A 15,491-nucleotide genomic window follows, 5' to 3' on the forward strand; every position below is an offset into this window, starting at 1 on the left:
TGAAGAAGTTCCTCCTCAACTCTGATCTAAACTGCCCCCCCCCCCCTTATTTTGAGACTGTGCCCTCTAGTTCTGCTATCCTTTCTAAGCAGGAAGAATCTCTCTACCTCTATCCTATCCATCCCCTTCATTATCTTATACGTCTCTATAAGATCCCCCCTCAGCCTTCTAAACTCCAACGAGTATAGACCCACTGTACAGTACAGTAGAGTACAAACTTCACTGGATTTAGTTTTGCTAATAAAACTGCCAGTTGAATAATAAACCAGTGCTGATTTTATAAAGAAAGAAGATGAAATTAGTCCACATCCTCCACAGACTCTATACAGCTAGACTCCAGAGCATAAGATACCACAGAAAGCTAGGCTTATGGAGTGAACAGTTATAATATTGTTTGGAAACCTGAATCTTTAACAAGATTTTGCCATGAACAAATTTGGTCGTCAGGAAGCTATTTTCTTCTATGACATTTGTTGAAATTATAACGGACAAATTCCAAAACAAAATCGAATAAGTTTGAGTCCAACAGGGCAGTTCGGTGGCAGAGTGGTTAACACTGCTGACTCACAGCGCCAGAAGCCCGGATACAATTCTGACCTTGGGTGGCTATGTCAAGTTTGCACATTCTCCCTGTGTCTGCGTCGGTTTCCTCCGGATGCTCCAGTTTTCTCCCACGCGGGTTATGTGGATTAGCCATGGTAAATTATCCATTAGAGTCACAAAAGATATATAGGTTAGGGGGATTAGTGGGGCAAATACATGGGGTTACAGGGATAGTGCAGAGGTGAGCCTGAGTAGGATATTCTGTTTGAGAGTCGGTGCAGGCTCGATGGGCGAAATGGCCTCCTTCTGCACTGTGGGAATTCTATGATTCTAGGTGTAAACCTGCCTTTTCAACTCAAAAAAAAGTTCCCATTTCTATAATTAGAAGTAAGTCACAGGCTCAGGTTTTTGCAGCATTTATATTTATATTCCAATGCCTGTATTTATGCGTGGGTACAATGATGCATCTTTTTCCCGAGTGTGATGTTTTGATTCTGCTAAAATCTTTGGCGAAAGAGTAAAAACTGCTTAGTTAAAGAAGTACACTTTGTTATAAAGTTACTCGTGACAGCAAAGACGTTTGTAGCTCTCTGCCTGTACACAAGGATAACACATTTTAGTCTGCGGAGTTAGAATGGAAAAACATCAACAACAATTTTACTTGTGACTTCATGGCGAGAGAAAGAGATAATCATAATTTGTTCCACTTACACTCTTTTCTGCACCCCAGGCTAATTGAAAATATTATTTGCTTCCATTTGGGATTTTGTTTGAGTGTCGTGACATAGATCTATTCATAGCAGTGAGAAGATTGTTATTGCATGGAACAATATATAAGCACAGTAGGTCGGTCCGTGAAAAGTAGAGTTACTTTGAATGCTAATGATGCATTACATTTTGCCGTTATTTTTACCGTTATCCCTTCTTACCTCTGTGTCATTGAAAACTGAACCAACCTGCAAACAATGGGGAACTGACGACTTGGTTGGCCTATCCAAGGAAGGTGACATAGCTATTGGCGGGGTTTTCAGTGTACACACGAATGTTGATCGCCTGGATCGTTCCTTTCAAAGTAAACCTGAAGCGGTAAAATGCAAGAAGTCAGTAAGAGCTTGTATTGTGTTCCACATTCCCAACACTGGAAATGCATGTTCTAATGAAATAACCTTTCGTGCAATCTCACAGTTTCCAAGACCGCGCGGTTATTTTTGATCGTTCGACCTGTCATTAGATAAGCTTAGAAGGCGTGTGCTATTCTGCGGAATGGTCACTAATGCCAGAATAATGCGATTTTAGTTTTTAAATTTATATTGCGTATAGCTCGTGACATAAATGTAAATTACAAAACGGGCCAATGGCAATTCGATCGACCAACTGTTATTGAGGTTGAACTGAAACATAGATAGATTTTAACTTATTCAAAATCAAAGCATTTGCACAGAGTTAAAATCTGAATTTACAGATGCACAGTGAACTGGGCTCACTAAAACCATTTGTGTGCAAGTGGTAAACTTGATTGTTTCGGAGTTTTTTGGCATTCATTCATGGGATGTTCTCTTGAGATGGCGATGGGAGCTGCGTTCTTGAACCAACGCAGTCCGTGTGGTGTCGCTGCACCCAGAGTGCTGTTAAGGAGTGGTTCTTCGGGCGGCACGGTGGCGCAGTGGTTTGCACACGGGTTCGATTCTTGGCTTGGGTCACTGGCTGTGTAGAATTTGTATGCTCTCCCCGTGTCTGCGTGGGTTTCCTCCGGGTGCTCCTGTTTCCCGCCACATTCTGAAATGTGCTGATTAGCTGCATTGACCTGAACAGGCGCCGGAGTGTGGCCACTAGGGGAATTTCACAATAACTTCATCAGCCTTATTTGTGACTAATAAATAAATTAAAAAGTAGGGAGTTCCAGGATTTTGCCTCAGCGACAGTGGAGGAATAAATCAGAATGGTGAGTGACTTGGAGGGGAACTTGCAGGGTTGTGATGTCCCCATGTATGTGCTGCCCTTGTCCTAGATGGTGACGGTCGTGGGTTTGGAAGCTGCTGTCTAAGGAGTCTCGGTGAGTTCCTATTGTGCATCTTGTGGAGGGTACACACGGCTGCCACTGTTCGTCGGTAAGCAAATACTTGTGAATGGGTTACCAATCAAACGGGTCGTAACAAATTGCAAAATAGGTCTCAACCGTATGAATTGCAGAGATTGTTGGAACTTTATTACTTATGTTTCATTCAATCCATGGACAGCCGTCTGTTAACAGATTTCCCTCAAGCTGCCCTATCAGAGGTCATGATTCGTCGTTCCAAACTGAACATCTCAGGCTTTCAGGACTGTTACAGACTAGAATTCCTGGTCAGGTTTATCGTTGTACTGAAAGCATTCTACAAGCAGGGATATACGCTGCCTGCTGATGTCACTCACTCATTATCAACGGCAGCTGATGCTTTTTCAAGATTTTGTGGCAACGATTAGAATTACCGAAAACAGTAATATTCAGGCTGCGGTTTGTAAGTAGCAATGCTGTTGCACACAACAGGTCAAAAACTGACAATGTCCATAGCAAGCTGAGACTGCTGCACCCCCTTCCCAGGAACCGCCCCCCCCCCCTCTCCCGCCACCACCACTACCCCAATATTGTCCGCAAATCAAGGAAATTGAATTGCTTTCTGCCACTATTACCCAGGTGAAAGTTCCATTTGTTTCTTCATAGAGTCATAGAGGTTTGCAGCATGGAAGCAGGCCCTTCGGCTCATCTTGTCCATGCCACCCTTGTTTTTAAAGCCCTAAGCTCGTCCCAATTGCCCGCATTTATTTGTTTGTTGCATTAAGACACTTTTGAATTAAGGCAAACGGAACAGTTATTCTTTCGTGCCATGTTAATATTTATAAAACAGAGAAATAAGCGAGAAGGGTGGTAAGAGACCATAAAGGGGGAATGGAAAAGCGAGTGAGTACGAGGCAGTAAGAAAGTCAGAGCCCAGAGTGTTAGTGAGGCTGAATTCAATTAAATCCGCAGTTAATGTTTCAAACCGATCACATTTCATCATAACTGCACATGACGAAATCTATCAACCGAAAAGTTAACAGTCTCTCTCCTCCACAGGTGCTGCCTGACTCGCTGAGTATGCCCAACTTTTCCCGATTTTATTTCAGATTTGCGACGCCTTCAGACTTTTACTTCTGTTTTAGAGTCAGTTCCAAAAGTTGCATGGAAGTGAGATTAGCCAATCTCACTGTACTGTATATTTCTGTACTGTATTAGCCAATCTCATCTACTATACTTGTATTCTTCTTGTGTCCCGCAGAGTGGGGTGGTGCCTACAGGAGATGGAGTAGTGGGCGGTGGGTCATATAAAGTGTCAAACACTAGCCGAGAAATAGGAGCAGTATACGGTTGACCTAATCAGACAGCCCCGACAGGAAGCGCTTGCATTGCCAGAGATCTGTCCTTGTAATTGGTATTCTAGGAGATCGTGTGCCCAAGAGGCGATAGATACCAGAAATGGAACAGACAAGCCTCAGATATGAAAACTGATACTTGAAGTTTCCAGAAACACCTAATTGATTGGGGCGATGACGTAAACTCCAAGAGGTCCAAAGATGTGAGAATTAGGTTGATTGGCTATGCTGAATTGTCCCTTAGTAGCAAGGCGACTAGCTAAGGTAAGTGCATGGGGTTTTCGGGATAGGGACTGGGGAGAATTGCGGTTGGTGCATTATTGATGGGCCGAATGGCCTCCTTCTGCTCTGTCGGTTTCTATGATTCTAACTACACATGAATCGTGCAATGTTGGTATCACTATTTAATTTCGCCATCACTATTTAATTTATCAAATCGCAAAAAAGGAGCAATTTCACATCCTTTCCATGCTAAAAGACGATTTCACAAGGACATTCATAACATAAGAACATAAGAACATAAGAAATAGGAGCAGGAGTAGGCCATCTAGCCCTTCGAGCCTGCCCCGCCATTCAATAAGATCATGGCTGATCTGTCGTGGCTCAGTTCCACTTTCCCGCCCTCTCCCCATAACCCTCAATCCCTTCTCTTATCAAAAACCCATCAACCCGCTTCTTAAAAATATTTAGCGAGGCAGCCTCCACCACTTCAACGGGCAGAGAATTCCAGAGATTCACCACCCTTTGAGTGAAGAAGTTCCTCCTCAACTCCGTTCTAAACCGCCTCCCCTTTATCTTGAGGCTGTGCCCCCTAGTCCTACTGTCTTTTTTGAGCGGGAAGAGTCTCTCCACCTCTATCCTATCCATCCCATTCATCATCTTATACGTCTCAATGAGATCTCCCCTCATTCTTCTAAACTCTAACGAGTACAAGCCTAGTTTATTCAGCCTCTCCTCATAGCTCAATCCCCTCAACTCCGGTATCAGCCTAGTAAACCTCCTCTGCACTCCCTCCAAGGCCAAAATATCTTTGCGCAGGTAAACTTAGGTAAAAGTGGAAAACAGTCAATCATCAAAAATGTATTTGGAAACTTGCACTTGAGTAGTGCAATTTAAATGTACTTCTCCCTCAACCACTGAGGATGGGCAGAGATAATGTTTACACTTTTGATTGGTAGACTCTTAGGAAGTGAACAATAAATCTCAAAAACGAATGAATGAATTTCAACGAAACTTGCTAGACAGGTAGGAAGAGTTGAGGAGTACTTGACAATATGCGGATCCGCATTTGGATCCTCAATTATTAATAAGATACGGCTAAATTGAGAGATATGGTGAATTAACCTTTTCTTCTAATGTTGTGGGTTCTTTATTTCGGATTTTTTTTAAGTGTATTTATTACTGGTAGGCTTACGTTAACGCTGTAATGAAGTTACTGTGGAAATCCCCTAGTCACCGCACTCCAGCGCCTGTTCGGGTAGACTGAGGGAGAACGTCAATAATGCTTACCTCAATGATGCTTACCTCATAGCGAATTGACAATACACCGAGCCAGCACGTCGTTCCGACTGTGCAAGGACAAGAGAGCACCCGGAGGAAACCCACAAAGACGGGGGGTGGGCGGGGGGGGGGGGGGGTGGCGACATGCTTACTCTACACAGTGACCCAAGCCGGGAATCGAACCCAAGTCCTTGGTACTGTGAATCAGCAATGTTCACCTAATGTTGTTGATTGTTTTCAAATTTTGCGGATTATCTTAACTGCTTATTTGTCACAGCAGTCCAAATCTGAGCAGGATTTTCAGAGCAGGCTGTGATTGTGGATTGGAATTCCCAGTGAGATGGAAGTTCTTAGTAAAAGGTTTTTGTTCAGTTTTGTGGTTAAAAAACTTCAAGAGGTTGGGAGGGAAAAACCTAAACGAAATGGCACGTAATTGTATTAACGTTGAGGTAAGCATCATGGCGAAGATATACAATATACTGAATTGTTTCTTCACTTGTTGGTGCTTGATTTGATCAGCTTTAAGAGCAATGATTAAGTTCTTGAATAAAATGGGACGAATTTCCCCGTTGGGATTGGGAATGGAAATGGAAAATGGGGCGGACCATGGAAAGGTCCGTTGACCTTGGGTGGGATTTTCCGCTTAGAGGATGAGCGTGGCCAAAAAAATCCCGCCAACTGCCTCAGAAATGAAACGATTTGATCATTAAATGTTTTCGGCCAGTTACTGCCCCTGTTTGAAAATAAATTCATTTCAATGTCACCTGTGTGAAATTTGTTTTAAAATCTCTATTTATTTTACCGAAACAAAAATATATTTTCTACAGCTTCTGGTTCAGAGTTTTTCGTTTCGTGCTGACCATGGTTTTCGCCATTGAAGAAATCAACAAGAACCCACGCCTGCTTCCTAATGTTACATTGGGCTACCGCATTTACGATACTTGCACCATGCCGTTTTTGACTTTGAGATCAACATTTGAATTTCTAAACAAAGGTGAAGCCACGTCTTCCAGTTTAGCTTGCAAAAAGTCATCTACCGTCTCTGCCATTGTCGGTGACTCTGGGTCTTCGCAATCTGTAGCAATGGCCACCTTAATCGGTCCATTCAGGATCCCTATGGTAAGATATATATTCATCAATGTTCCTAGCTGAAAGTGCAGAAATTACAGTTATTGTCAAAGTAATAGTTTACTTCCATTTATTGTTGGATTATTAGACTCTATTGTTCACAATTCCACAAAAATGTAATGGGAGTATTTTTTGAAATAAATATATTTAAGTGCTAACTAACATTGCTAATAACTGCAATGGGGTGCAGTAATGTTAAAAACCAACTTTGTGTCTAAATGATGCAAAAAAAGCAGATAAAAACATTTGAACTAATAACTATAATGAAGCAATTTAATTATAGCTTGATAACTTATCAAGATAAGAGAAGACTGACAGTTTCCCTGATACTCCGATGGAGTATTATAAGATTATGAAGTTTTCCGTTAAGATAAACAGAGAGGAGATGTCCCCACTTGTTTAATTATTCACAACTAGTGAACATAAAAATAAAATGCTCACTAATGATTACAGTAAGGAATTTCGGCTGAAGTCGTTTTTCCCCTTTAACAGGGCCTTTGACATGGTACCACATGGTAGGTTGTTGCATAAGGTTAAATCTCACGGGATCCAGGGTGAGGTAGCCAAATGGATACAAAATTGACTTGATGGAAGAATGATGTGAAGATGCCGGCGTTGGACTGGAGTAAACACAGTATGAAGTCTCACAACACCAGGTTAAAGTCCAACAGGTTTATTTGGTATCAAAAGTCACTAGCTTTCAGAGCGCTGCTCCTTCGTCAGGTAACTTACTTGATGAAAGAAGACAGAGGGTGGTTGTAGAGGGTTGTTTTTCAAACTGGAGGCCTGTGACCTTTGGTGTGCCTCAGCGATTGGTGCTGGGCCCACTGTTCTTTGTCATTTATATTAATGATTTGGATGAGAATGATTCGTAAGTTTACAAATGACACCAAGATTGGTGGCACAGAGGATAGTGAAGAAGATTATCTAGGATTGTAATGGGATTTTGATCAATTGGACCAGTGAGCTGACGAATGGCAGATGGAGTTTAATTTAGAAAAATGCGAGGTTATGCATATTGTCGATCGAGCCAGGGCAAGACTTACTCAGTTAATGTGTACAGTTCTGGTCGCCCTATTGCAGAAAGGATATTATTAAACTAGAAAGAGTGCAGAAAATATTTACTAGGGTGCTACCAGGACTTGATAGTCTGAGTTATAAGGAGAGACTTTTTTCTCTGGAGTGTAGGAGGCATGGGGTGATATTGCAGGGGTCTATAGAATGAAGAGGGGCGTAGATAAGGTAGATAGTCAATATATTTTCCCAAAGGTAAGAGACTAAAACTAGGGGGCATAAGTTTAAGGTGAGAGGGGAGAGATACAAAAGGGTCCAGATTGTAATTTGTTTCACGCAGAGGGTCGTGAGTGTCCGGAACAAGCTGCTTGAGGTACTAGTAGAAGCGGGTACAATTTTGTCTGTTAAAAAGCGTTCAGACTCTTACATGGGTAAAATGGGGATAGAGGGATGTGGGCGAAATGCGAGCAATTGGGATTGGTTTAAGGGGCGACATAGACAAGTTGGGCCAAAGGGCCTGTTTCCATGCTGTAAACCTCTATGACTCCATGACTAAGTAGCGGTGAGTAGATAGTATTTATTACCGTCTGGGTTATTTGAGGGGATAACAGAAATGCACTTCAGGGGAGTTGGATAAGTACGTAGGCAGCAAAAGAATATGTTACTTGTGGATAAGGCGAGCTGAAAAGAAAGGGATGAAAGTGGGACTAATTGAGGTACTTAAAATTATGAAAGATTTTAATGGAGTGAATACATATTTCCTCTCAACAAAAAGATATAACTAGATGTCATCGACAAAAGATAGTCGCCAAGAAAGCCTATAGGTACTTCAGAAGAAACGTCTTTACCCAATGAGTGGTGAGAATGGAGAACTTGCTGCGAACGCAAGTTAAAGCAAATAATACAGAAACATTTAGTGGGAATCTAGAATAACATCTGTGGGAGAAGTGAATAGACGTTGCAGTTGCTTTGGATCAAAAAAGCTAAGGTAAGGTGCGAGTGAAGCATGAAGGCCGGCATGGACTAGTGGGGTCGAATACCCTGTTTCTGCGCCGTATAGTATGTGTAACACCATGTAGCGTGGAAGGTGGGTCGTCTGGAACAGTAAAGCTGCATAGGTCTGTGAGGCCGAATGGCCTGTCTTTGTGAGGTTAACTCCTATGTATACCTATGTCAAGAAATGATTTCTCACAGTTAAGGGTATCTTAAACGATTTGTGTCGGCGTTGCTATTCCTGTTCTTTTTACATCTGAATGAATATTAAACATAGATGGTGATGGTGGGAGGACAAGGGGAGAGGGGGGAAGGAGGCGGGGGGGGGAACATGAAGTCAGTTCCTGAATTCACACAAACTATTAAGTGACCTGATATCACATTCCCCTTAGAACTTAATTGCTCTGTTACTCACTATCTTCTTCTGGGTTCTCCGACCTGTCTACCACCCGCATCCTTTGTATAATATTCAGCTGATTTGCAGATGTTTTATTTTCGCATTTAATCCTCTCTATCCTACAGGTAGCAGCTGAGCGTGATCTGGTTCTCTGGCACTGCCGGTTCACATTAGGAATCTTACTAATTAAATTTTCTGAAGAACTTTAATAGAAAACTTATTACCTTGAATGTAATTTGCGCGAGACTTGCCTTGTGCATTAGTTAAATTCACGCTGCCAAATTACATCAGAATTATTCGCACAGAAGGAGATTATTCAATCCAATTTGCCCTTGCAGCTTCACTGGAGGATCGAAACAATTAATGCCACTCTTCTACATTTTCCCTTCCATTTTTCCATTTGTGTAGATAGCAAATTATTCTTTCGACAATGCGGATACTGTTTCTTGCTATCTATATTATCCACTTGACTGACGCACCCAATCGCTGATGCCTTTCCAGTACATATCCTCTGAACTTTCTCCCAACGACTGGAAATCTAGAGCCCAAAATGCTGGGCATACACAAGTTTCTTGCAGAAGAGGAAATGGTTGCAGTTTTAACCCTTTATTAAGGATATTTGCAACCTTTCGTTCAGAGTTTCCGTAACCTCATCCCTTTTCGCAGTTGAATACTGTTCCGGAAGAGAATGAAGATGGCAGGCGGGACTGAGTGTAATACATGTAACTCGAATTATCATTGTCCACAGAATGAAATTTAACATGCTTCCAATTGAATTCTCCGCAGGTCAGCTACTTTTCCACCTGCGCATGCCTTAGTAACAGGAAGAAATACCCATCATTTTTCAGAACCATACCAAGCGATTATTTCCAGGCGAGAGCCTTAGCTCAGCTCGTAAAGCGCTTTGGCTGGACATGGATCGGATCGATCAAAAACAACGATGATTACGGTAATTTTGGCATGCAAGCTTTCACCGAAGCTGTCCAACAATTAGGTGTTTGCATTGCTTTCTCCGAGTCCATTCACAGAACAGACCGCAGAGACAAGTTACTGAGAATCGTAGATGCTATAAAGAAATCTTCCACTAAAGTGGTTGTGGCGTTCGTTGCGCCTGCGGAAATGACAGTTTTATTGAATGAGATGGTACGCCAGAATGTGACGGGTGTGCAATGGATAGGAAGCGAGGCTTGGGTATCCACGCAATTTCTACCTCAGGAAGAAAGCAGACGATTTGTCTCCGGCACACTCGGAGTCGCAATTCGGCAGGTCGATATACCAGGACTGAGAGAATTTCTCATGGATGTCCATCCTTCACTGTATCCAGGCAGCCTTTTAGTGAAGGAGTTTTGGGGATCAACCTTTGGCTGTACGCTGATGAGTACAGCGAACAAAACAGGTCAAGTGCAACCAGCCTTGTTGAAAGAATGCACCGGAGGAGAGGATTTACACACGATACACAATGAATTTACTGATGTTTCGCAGTACAGAGTTACTTACAATGTATATAAAGCTACGTATGCAATAGCCCATGCTCTTCACAATATGCTGTCGTGTGAAAATGGCAACGGACCATTTCCCCAAAAAGGTTGTGCGAATCTCTCAAGTTTTCAACCCTGGCAGGTAAAAGAGGTCAATTTTTAAGTTTAGGTTTAGTTTTTACATTTATTTATTAGTGTCAGAAACAGGCTTAATCAACATTGCAGTGAATTTAAGAGAATTTACAGTGAAAACCTCCCAGTTGCCACACTCTGGCGCCTGTTCGGGTACATTGAGGTTGAATTTAGCATGGCCAATGCACCTAACCAGCGCACCTTTTGGACTGTGGGAGGAAACCGGAGCATCCGGAGGAAACACCACAGGGAGAACGTGCAGACTCCACACAGACAGTGACCCAAACCGGTGATCCAACCCAGGTCCCTGGCTTTGTGAGGCAGCAGTGTTAGCCATTGTGCCACCCGTAATTTTTAAATAGTTGGATAATTTAGAATTAGTATATCTATAAACTGTTTAAGTTCTTATCGGAAATAAAAGTGATATTAAATGCCTCAAGTTTCTTCCAAACAAAAGATTGTTAAGCTCGGCTTTCTTGATTCGATTTCAAAGCTTCTGCATTATATGAAAACAGTCAATTTCACTACCAAGATCGGTGAAAATGTCTATTTTGATGAAAATGGAGACCCGGTGGCCACATATGATATCGTAAACTGGCAGCCCAATTCCGCTGGCGGCGTGGATATTGTAGGTGTTGGAGTCTATGACGGATCAGCTCCCCCAGGCCAGGAATTCGTGATAAAGGACGAAGCAATTGTATGGAATGGAGGTCAGATCACGGTAAGGACGCAAAGGACACACAAGTGCGCCAAATGGAGTGATTGAAATGGAATATATAAGCCATGCACCTTCCTGAATGCAATTGCCTTGAAATTCCAGGCAAGCTTGAAATGCACAAATTGGTCCATTTGAGCAGAATATTGTTTAAACGGTTAAACTTGTAACAAACTTTGAAATATACTCTAGGAGGGTGATGTTTCGGAGAACGCATCAGGGAACTTCGGTTCTAATGCCGAATGGTATCACCAATAACTTATATAAATAAAAACAATAACAATATATTACACCAAACACTCAGGTTAGCCTGTATAAGTGCTTCTAAATTTAAGTCTGTGAATTATATGGTCAATTCTGAATTTACCCAGGAAGATATCATGACAACACTTAGATCTGTGCCAGTAAGTCAACTAGCTATCGTGTACAAGGTCTTACTCAGTAGGGCAGACATGGACTTAATGTTAAATAACAAAGGCGGGCAGGTGGTTCAAATATCAATGGGCAGCAGTTTTCAGACAGCGAGTATAACTCCGTTAGATTCAGCATTGTTATGGAAAAGCATAGGGATGGGCCAGAAATTAAAATTCTAAATTGGGGGCAGACCTATTTTAGTAAGATCCTGGTTAGATATTGTGTCACGTACAATGCAAATGAAATTATATTGATCAACTTTTAACGATACTTTTAAAAGCATCCATGATTTTAAAAAAACTCAGCCGCAAAGGTTTCCGCCTTGAACCTATTCCGATCCTTGGCAATCATATCACTGTCGATTTGGAACTTCTTTAAAAATATTCTTTCATCTTTAAATTAATCACAAATCTCAGAAGTCGCCAAGGAGTGGTAGAGCAATGTAAGAACATAAGAACATAAGAAATAGGAGCAGGAGTAGGCCATCCAGCCCTTCGAGCCTGCCCCGCCATTCAATAAGATCATGGCTGATCTGTCGCTGCTCAGTTCCACTTTCCCGCCCTCTCCCCATAACCCTTAATCCTCTCTCCTATCAAAAACCCATCAACCCGCGTCTTAAAAATATTTAGCGAGGCAGCCTCCACCACTTCAACGGGCAGAGAATTCCAGAGATTCACCACCCTTTGAGTGAAGAAGTTCCTCCTCAACTCCGTTCTAAACCGCCCCCTTTTTATCTTGAGGCTGTGCCCCCTAGTCCTACTGTCTTTTTTGAGCGGGAAGAGTCTTTCCACCTCTATCCTATCCATCCCATTCATCATCTTATACGTCTCAATGAGATCTCCTCTCATTCTTCTAAACTCTAACGAGTACAAGCCCAGTTTATTCAACCTCTCCTCATAGCTCAACCCCCTCAACTCCGGTATCAGCCTAGTAAACCTCCTCTGCACTCCCTCCAAGGCCAAAATATCTTTGCGCAGGTGCGGCGCCCAAAACTGCACACAGTACTCCAGTTGCGGCCTCACCAATGCCCTATACAGCTGCAGCAAGACCTCCCTACTTTTATATTCAATCCCCCTCGCTATGAAGGCCAGCATCCCATTCGCCTTCCTGACCACCTGTTGCACCTGCAAGCTGGGTTTTTGCGACTCATGCACAAGGACCCCGAGGTCCCTCTGCACCGTCGCCTGCTGCAGTTTTTCGCCCCGTAAGTAATAGTCCTTCCTACCATTCTTCCTACCAAAGTGGAATAAATGTAGTCACTTATTTTCTGCGTTACAATTTTCTCCAACGATAATGAACAGTTTCCATTCGGTTTTTTGCTGAACCTGAGATGATGGCAAGTATGCGTGTAGCAGGCTTCTCCGAGGGGGTTGTGGAGCTTGTTCTCTTGCGTTCCGCACAATTTAACCGGATGCTACCAACTTCCGAACTCCACCGACAGATGATGTGGTCTGACAATGGCATTTTAATTGTAAAACCATCTTCACATTCTTAGTCCAGTTCGCTAATTATACAGTTCAAAATTACATCAGTTTTAATTTTATCATTATCATAGTTATATAGAAACCCTACAGTACAGAAAGAGGCCATTCAGCCCATCGAATCTATACCGACCACAAACCCACCCAGGCCCAATCCCCATATCCCTACATTTTACCCGCTAATCCCTCTAACCTACGCATCTCAGGACACTAAGGGGCAATTTTAGCACGGCCAATCAACAGAACCCGCACATCTTTGCACTGTGAGAGGAAACCGGATCACCCGGAGGAAATCCACGCAGACACGAGGAGAATGTGCAAACTCCACACAGACAGTGACCCGAGCCGGGAATCGAACCCAGGCCCTTGGAGCTGTGAAGGAGCAGTGCTAACCACTCTGCCACCGTGCCGCCCTTTTATTATTTCATTATGCATTTATTATTTCATTCCCTCGAGCTCGATTTCAATTCCTCGAAATGGGTTGGTAAGACATGACCTACGTTTTATAAGTCCACACTAGTGTCTCTAACTAGCTAAAATGTCTATAAGTGCCCAGTCTTTCTGTTAGTCATTCATGATTCCAACAACCACTCCCCAGCTGGTGTTAAGCGAACGCATCTGGAATGACCTAAATTCCCCTTGTCACCTTCCTTCAGTAATGGAGTGGTTAATAATAAAGTGACTTTCTCTTCTTTATCTGAGGTTCCACGAGCAGTTTGCTCCGAAAGTTGCCCACATGGGACGAGGAAAGCCACAAGGAAAGGACAACCCATTTGCTGCTTTGACTGCATAAAATGCGCTGATGGTGAAATTAGCAACAGCACAGGTATGAACAAGGGGGAATTGGGAAGAACTGATTTTTCAGAGGGAATAAACGGCGCGAAGGAACGTTTTTAAGAGACATTTCCTTGAAACGCAGATATTAAACAAATTCTTGCTTAAGTTGCTGTGTTACCAACAAGTTAAAAGCGGGGGAAATTTCAACGTTGGGATATTTCATAACTGCATTTAGTGTAAATATAGTTTTCTTTCTTGCTATTTCTATGTTCTATGTATTTATATTTCTTTCAGATTCCCCAGATTGTATGAAATGCCCATGGGAATACCGCTCGAACCCACAACGAGACGAGTGCATATTGAAGGAGATTGAATTTCTTTCTTTCGGGGATCTGATGGGGATTATTTTGGTGACATTGGCACTGTTTGGAGCCTCTCTAACGATCGGTGTATTTGTGCTGTTTTATGCGTACAGAGACACTCCTATCGTTAAAGCCAACAACTCGGAGTTGAGTTTCCTGCTGCTTTTTGCATTGATTCTGTGTTTTCTGTGTTCGATTACATTCATCGGAGAACCTTCCCCCTGGTCTTGTGTGCTACGTCACACAGCATTCGGCATCATTTTTGTCCTTTGTATTTCTTGCGTTTTGAGCAAAACAGTTGTTGTGGTGATGACATTTAGTGCAATTCTTCCAGGCAGTAACAAGATGAGGTGGTTTGGGCCTGTTCAGCAACGCCTTTCTGTTTGTGCACTTACTTTAGTGCAATGTTTAATATGCACGCTTTGGCTAAGAATATCACCCCCTTATCCTCTAAAGAACAGCGATTATTTTAAGGAAATCATTGTTTTTGAATGCAATGTAGGTTCGCCGATAGCCTTTTATTGTGTGCTTGGCTATATTGGGTTTCTGTCTTGTGTGTGTTTTGTGGTGGCTTTTCTAGCTCGACAACTTCCAAACAATTTCAATGAAGCTAAACACATCACGTTTAGCATGATTATCTTCTGCGCTGTCTGGATAACTTTCATTCCAGCCTATATAAGTTCCCCGGGTAAATATACAGTAGCTGTGGAAGTGTTTGCCATTTTGGCATCCAGTTTTGGACTAGTTTTCTGTATTTTTGCTCCCAAATGCTACATTATCCTGCTGAAAAAAGAAATGAACACCAAGAAGCACATGATGGATAAAATGGCTTCCAAGGATCTTTAATTCTGTCTCCAAGGCTTTTGTAATGCAACCTCGCTGAAGCAAATGTACTCACTCGTAGTAAATGCTGTTATCGTCATTTTTATGTTACGAACTTGAACATTGGAATAAACTACAAAGTGCTTGCAAAATGTGGATTTTTTGCTCCGGACAAATGTAACTTTGTGGGCGCTTGTACTCAAATCAGTCATCACTTTTTAAATAAACGACTCTTGCTCTTTCATAGTTGGAGTGTGTTTGGAGACATGCAGAGGAGAAAGTGTAGGAGGGAACATAGAGAAAAGATGGGCGATCACCACAGAAGGTGGTCGAGTGAAACACAAC

General features: G+C 42.4%; 1 protein-coding gene across 1 annotated transcript; it reads left to right on the top strand.

Annotated features, from left to right (window-relative positions):
* Positions 1 to 1,497: 1,497 nt before the first annotated feature.
* LOC145341561 (extracellular calcium-sensing receptor-like) lies at positions 1,498 to 15,170 on the top strand. The gene is made up of 6 exons (XM_080186538.1): positions 1,498 to 1,643; positions 6,261 to 6,552; positions 9,752 to 10,585; positions 11,069 to 11,296; positions 13,888 to 14,011; positions 14,257 to 15,170. The coding sequence occupies exons 2-6, from the start codon at positions 6,295 to 6,297 to the stop codon at positions 15,168 to 15,170; spliced, it is 2,358 nt and encodes a 785-aa protein (XP_080042664.1). The 5' UTR covers positions 1,498 to 1,643; positions 6,261 to 6,294.
* The last annotated feature ends 321 nt before the right edge of the window (positions 15,171 to 15,491 follow it).

This window comes from Carcharhinus amblyrhynchos, chromosome 3 (assembly GCF_965287045.1).
Source record: "Carcharhinus amblyrhynchos chromosome 3, sCarAmb.v2.hapA, whole genome shotgun sequence".
In the NCBI taxonomy this organism is placed as follows: Eukaryota; Metazoa; Chordata; class Chondrichthyes; order Carcharhiniformes; family Carcharhinidae; genus Carcharhinus; species Carcharhinus amblyrhynchos.

Bases quoted from the DNA above. Each gene is read 5' to 3' on its own strand.
- LOC145341561 (XM_080186538.1), top strand. From the start codon at position 6,295: ATGGTTTTCGCCATTGAAGAAATCAACAAGAACCCACGCCTGCTTCCT. The intron at 11,297-13,887 runs GTAAGGACGCAA...TCTTTATCTGAG, and splicing joins GGAATGGAGGTCAGATCACG to GTTCCACGAGCAGTTTGCTC. The intron at 14,012-14,256 runs GTATGAACAAGG...TATTTCTTTCAG, and splicing joins TGAAATTAGCAACAGCACAG to ATTCCCCAGATTGTATGAAA.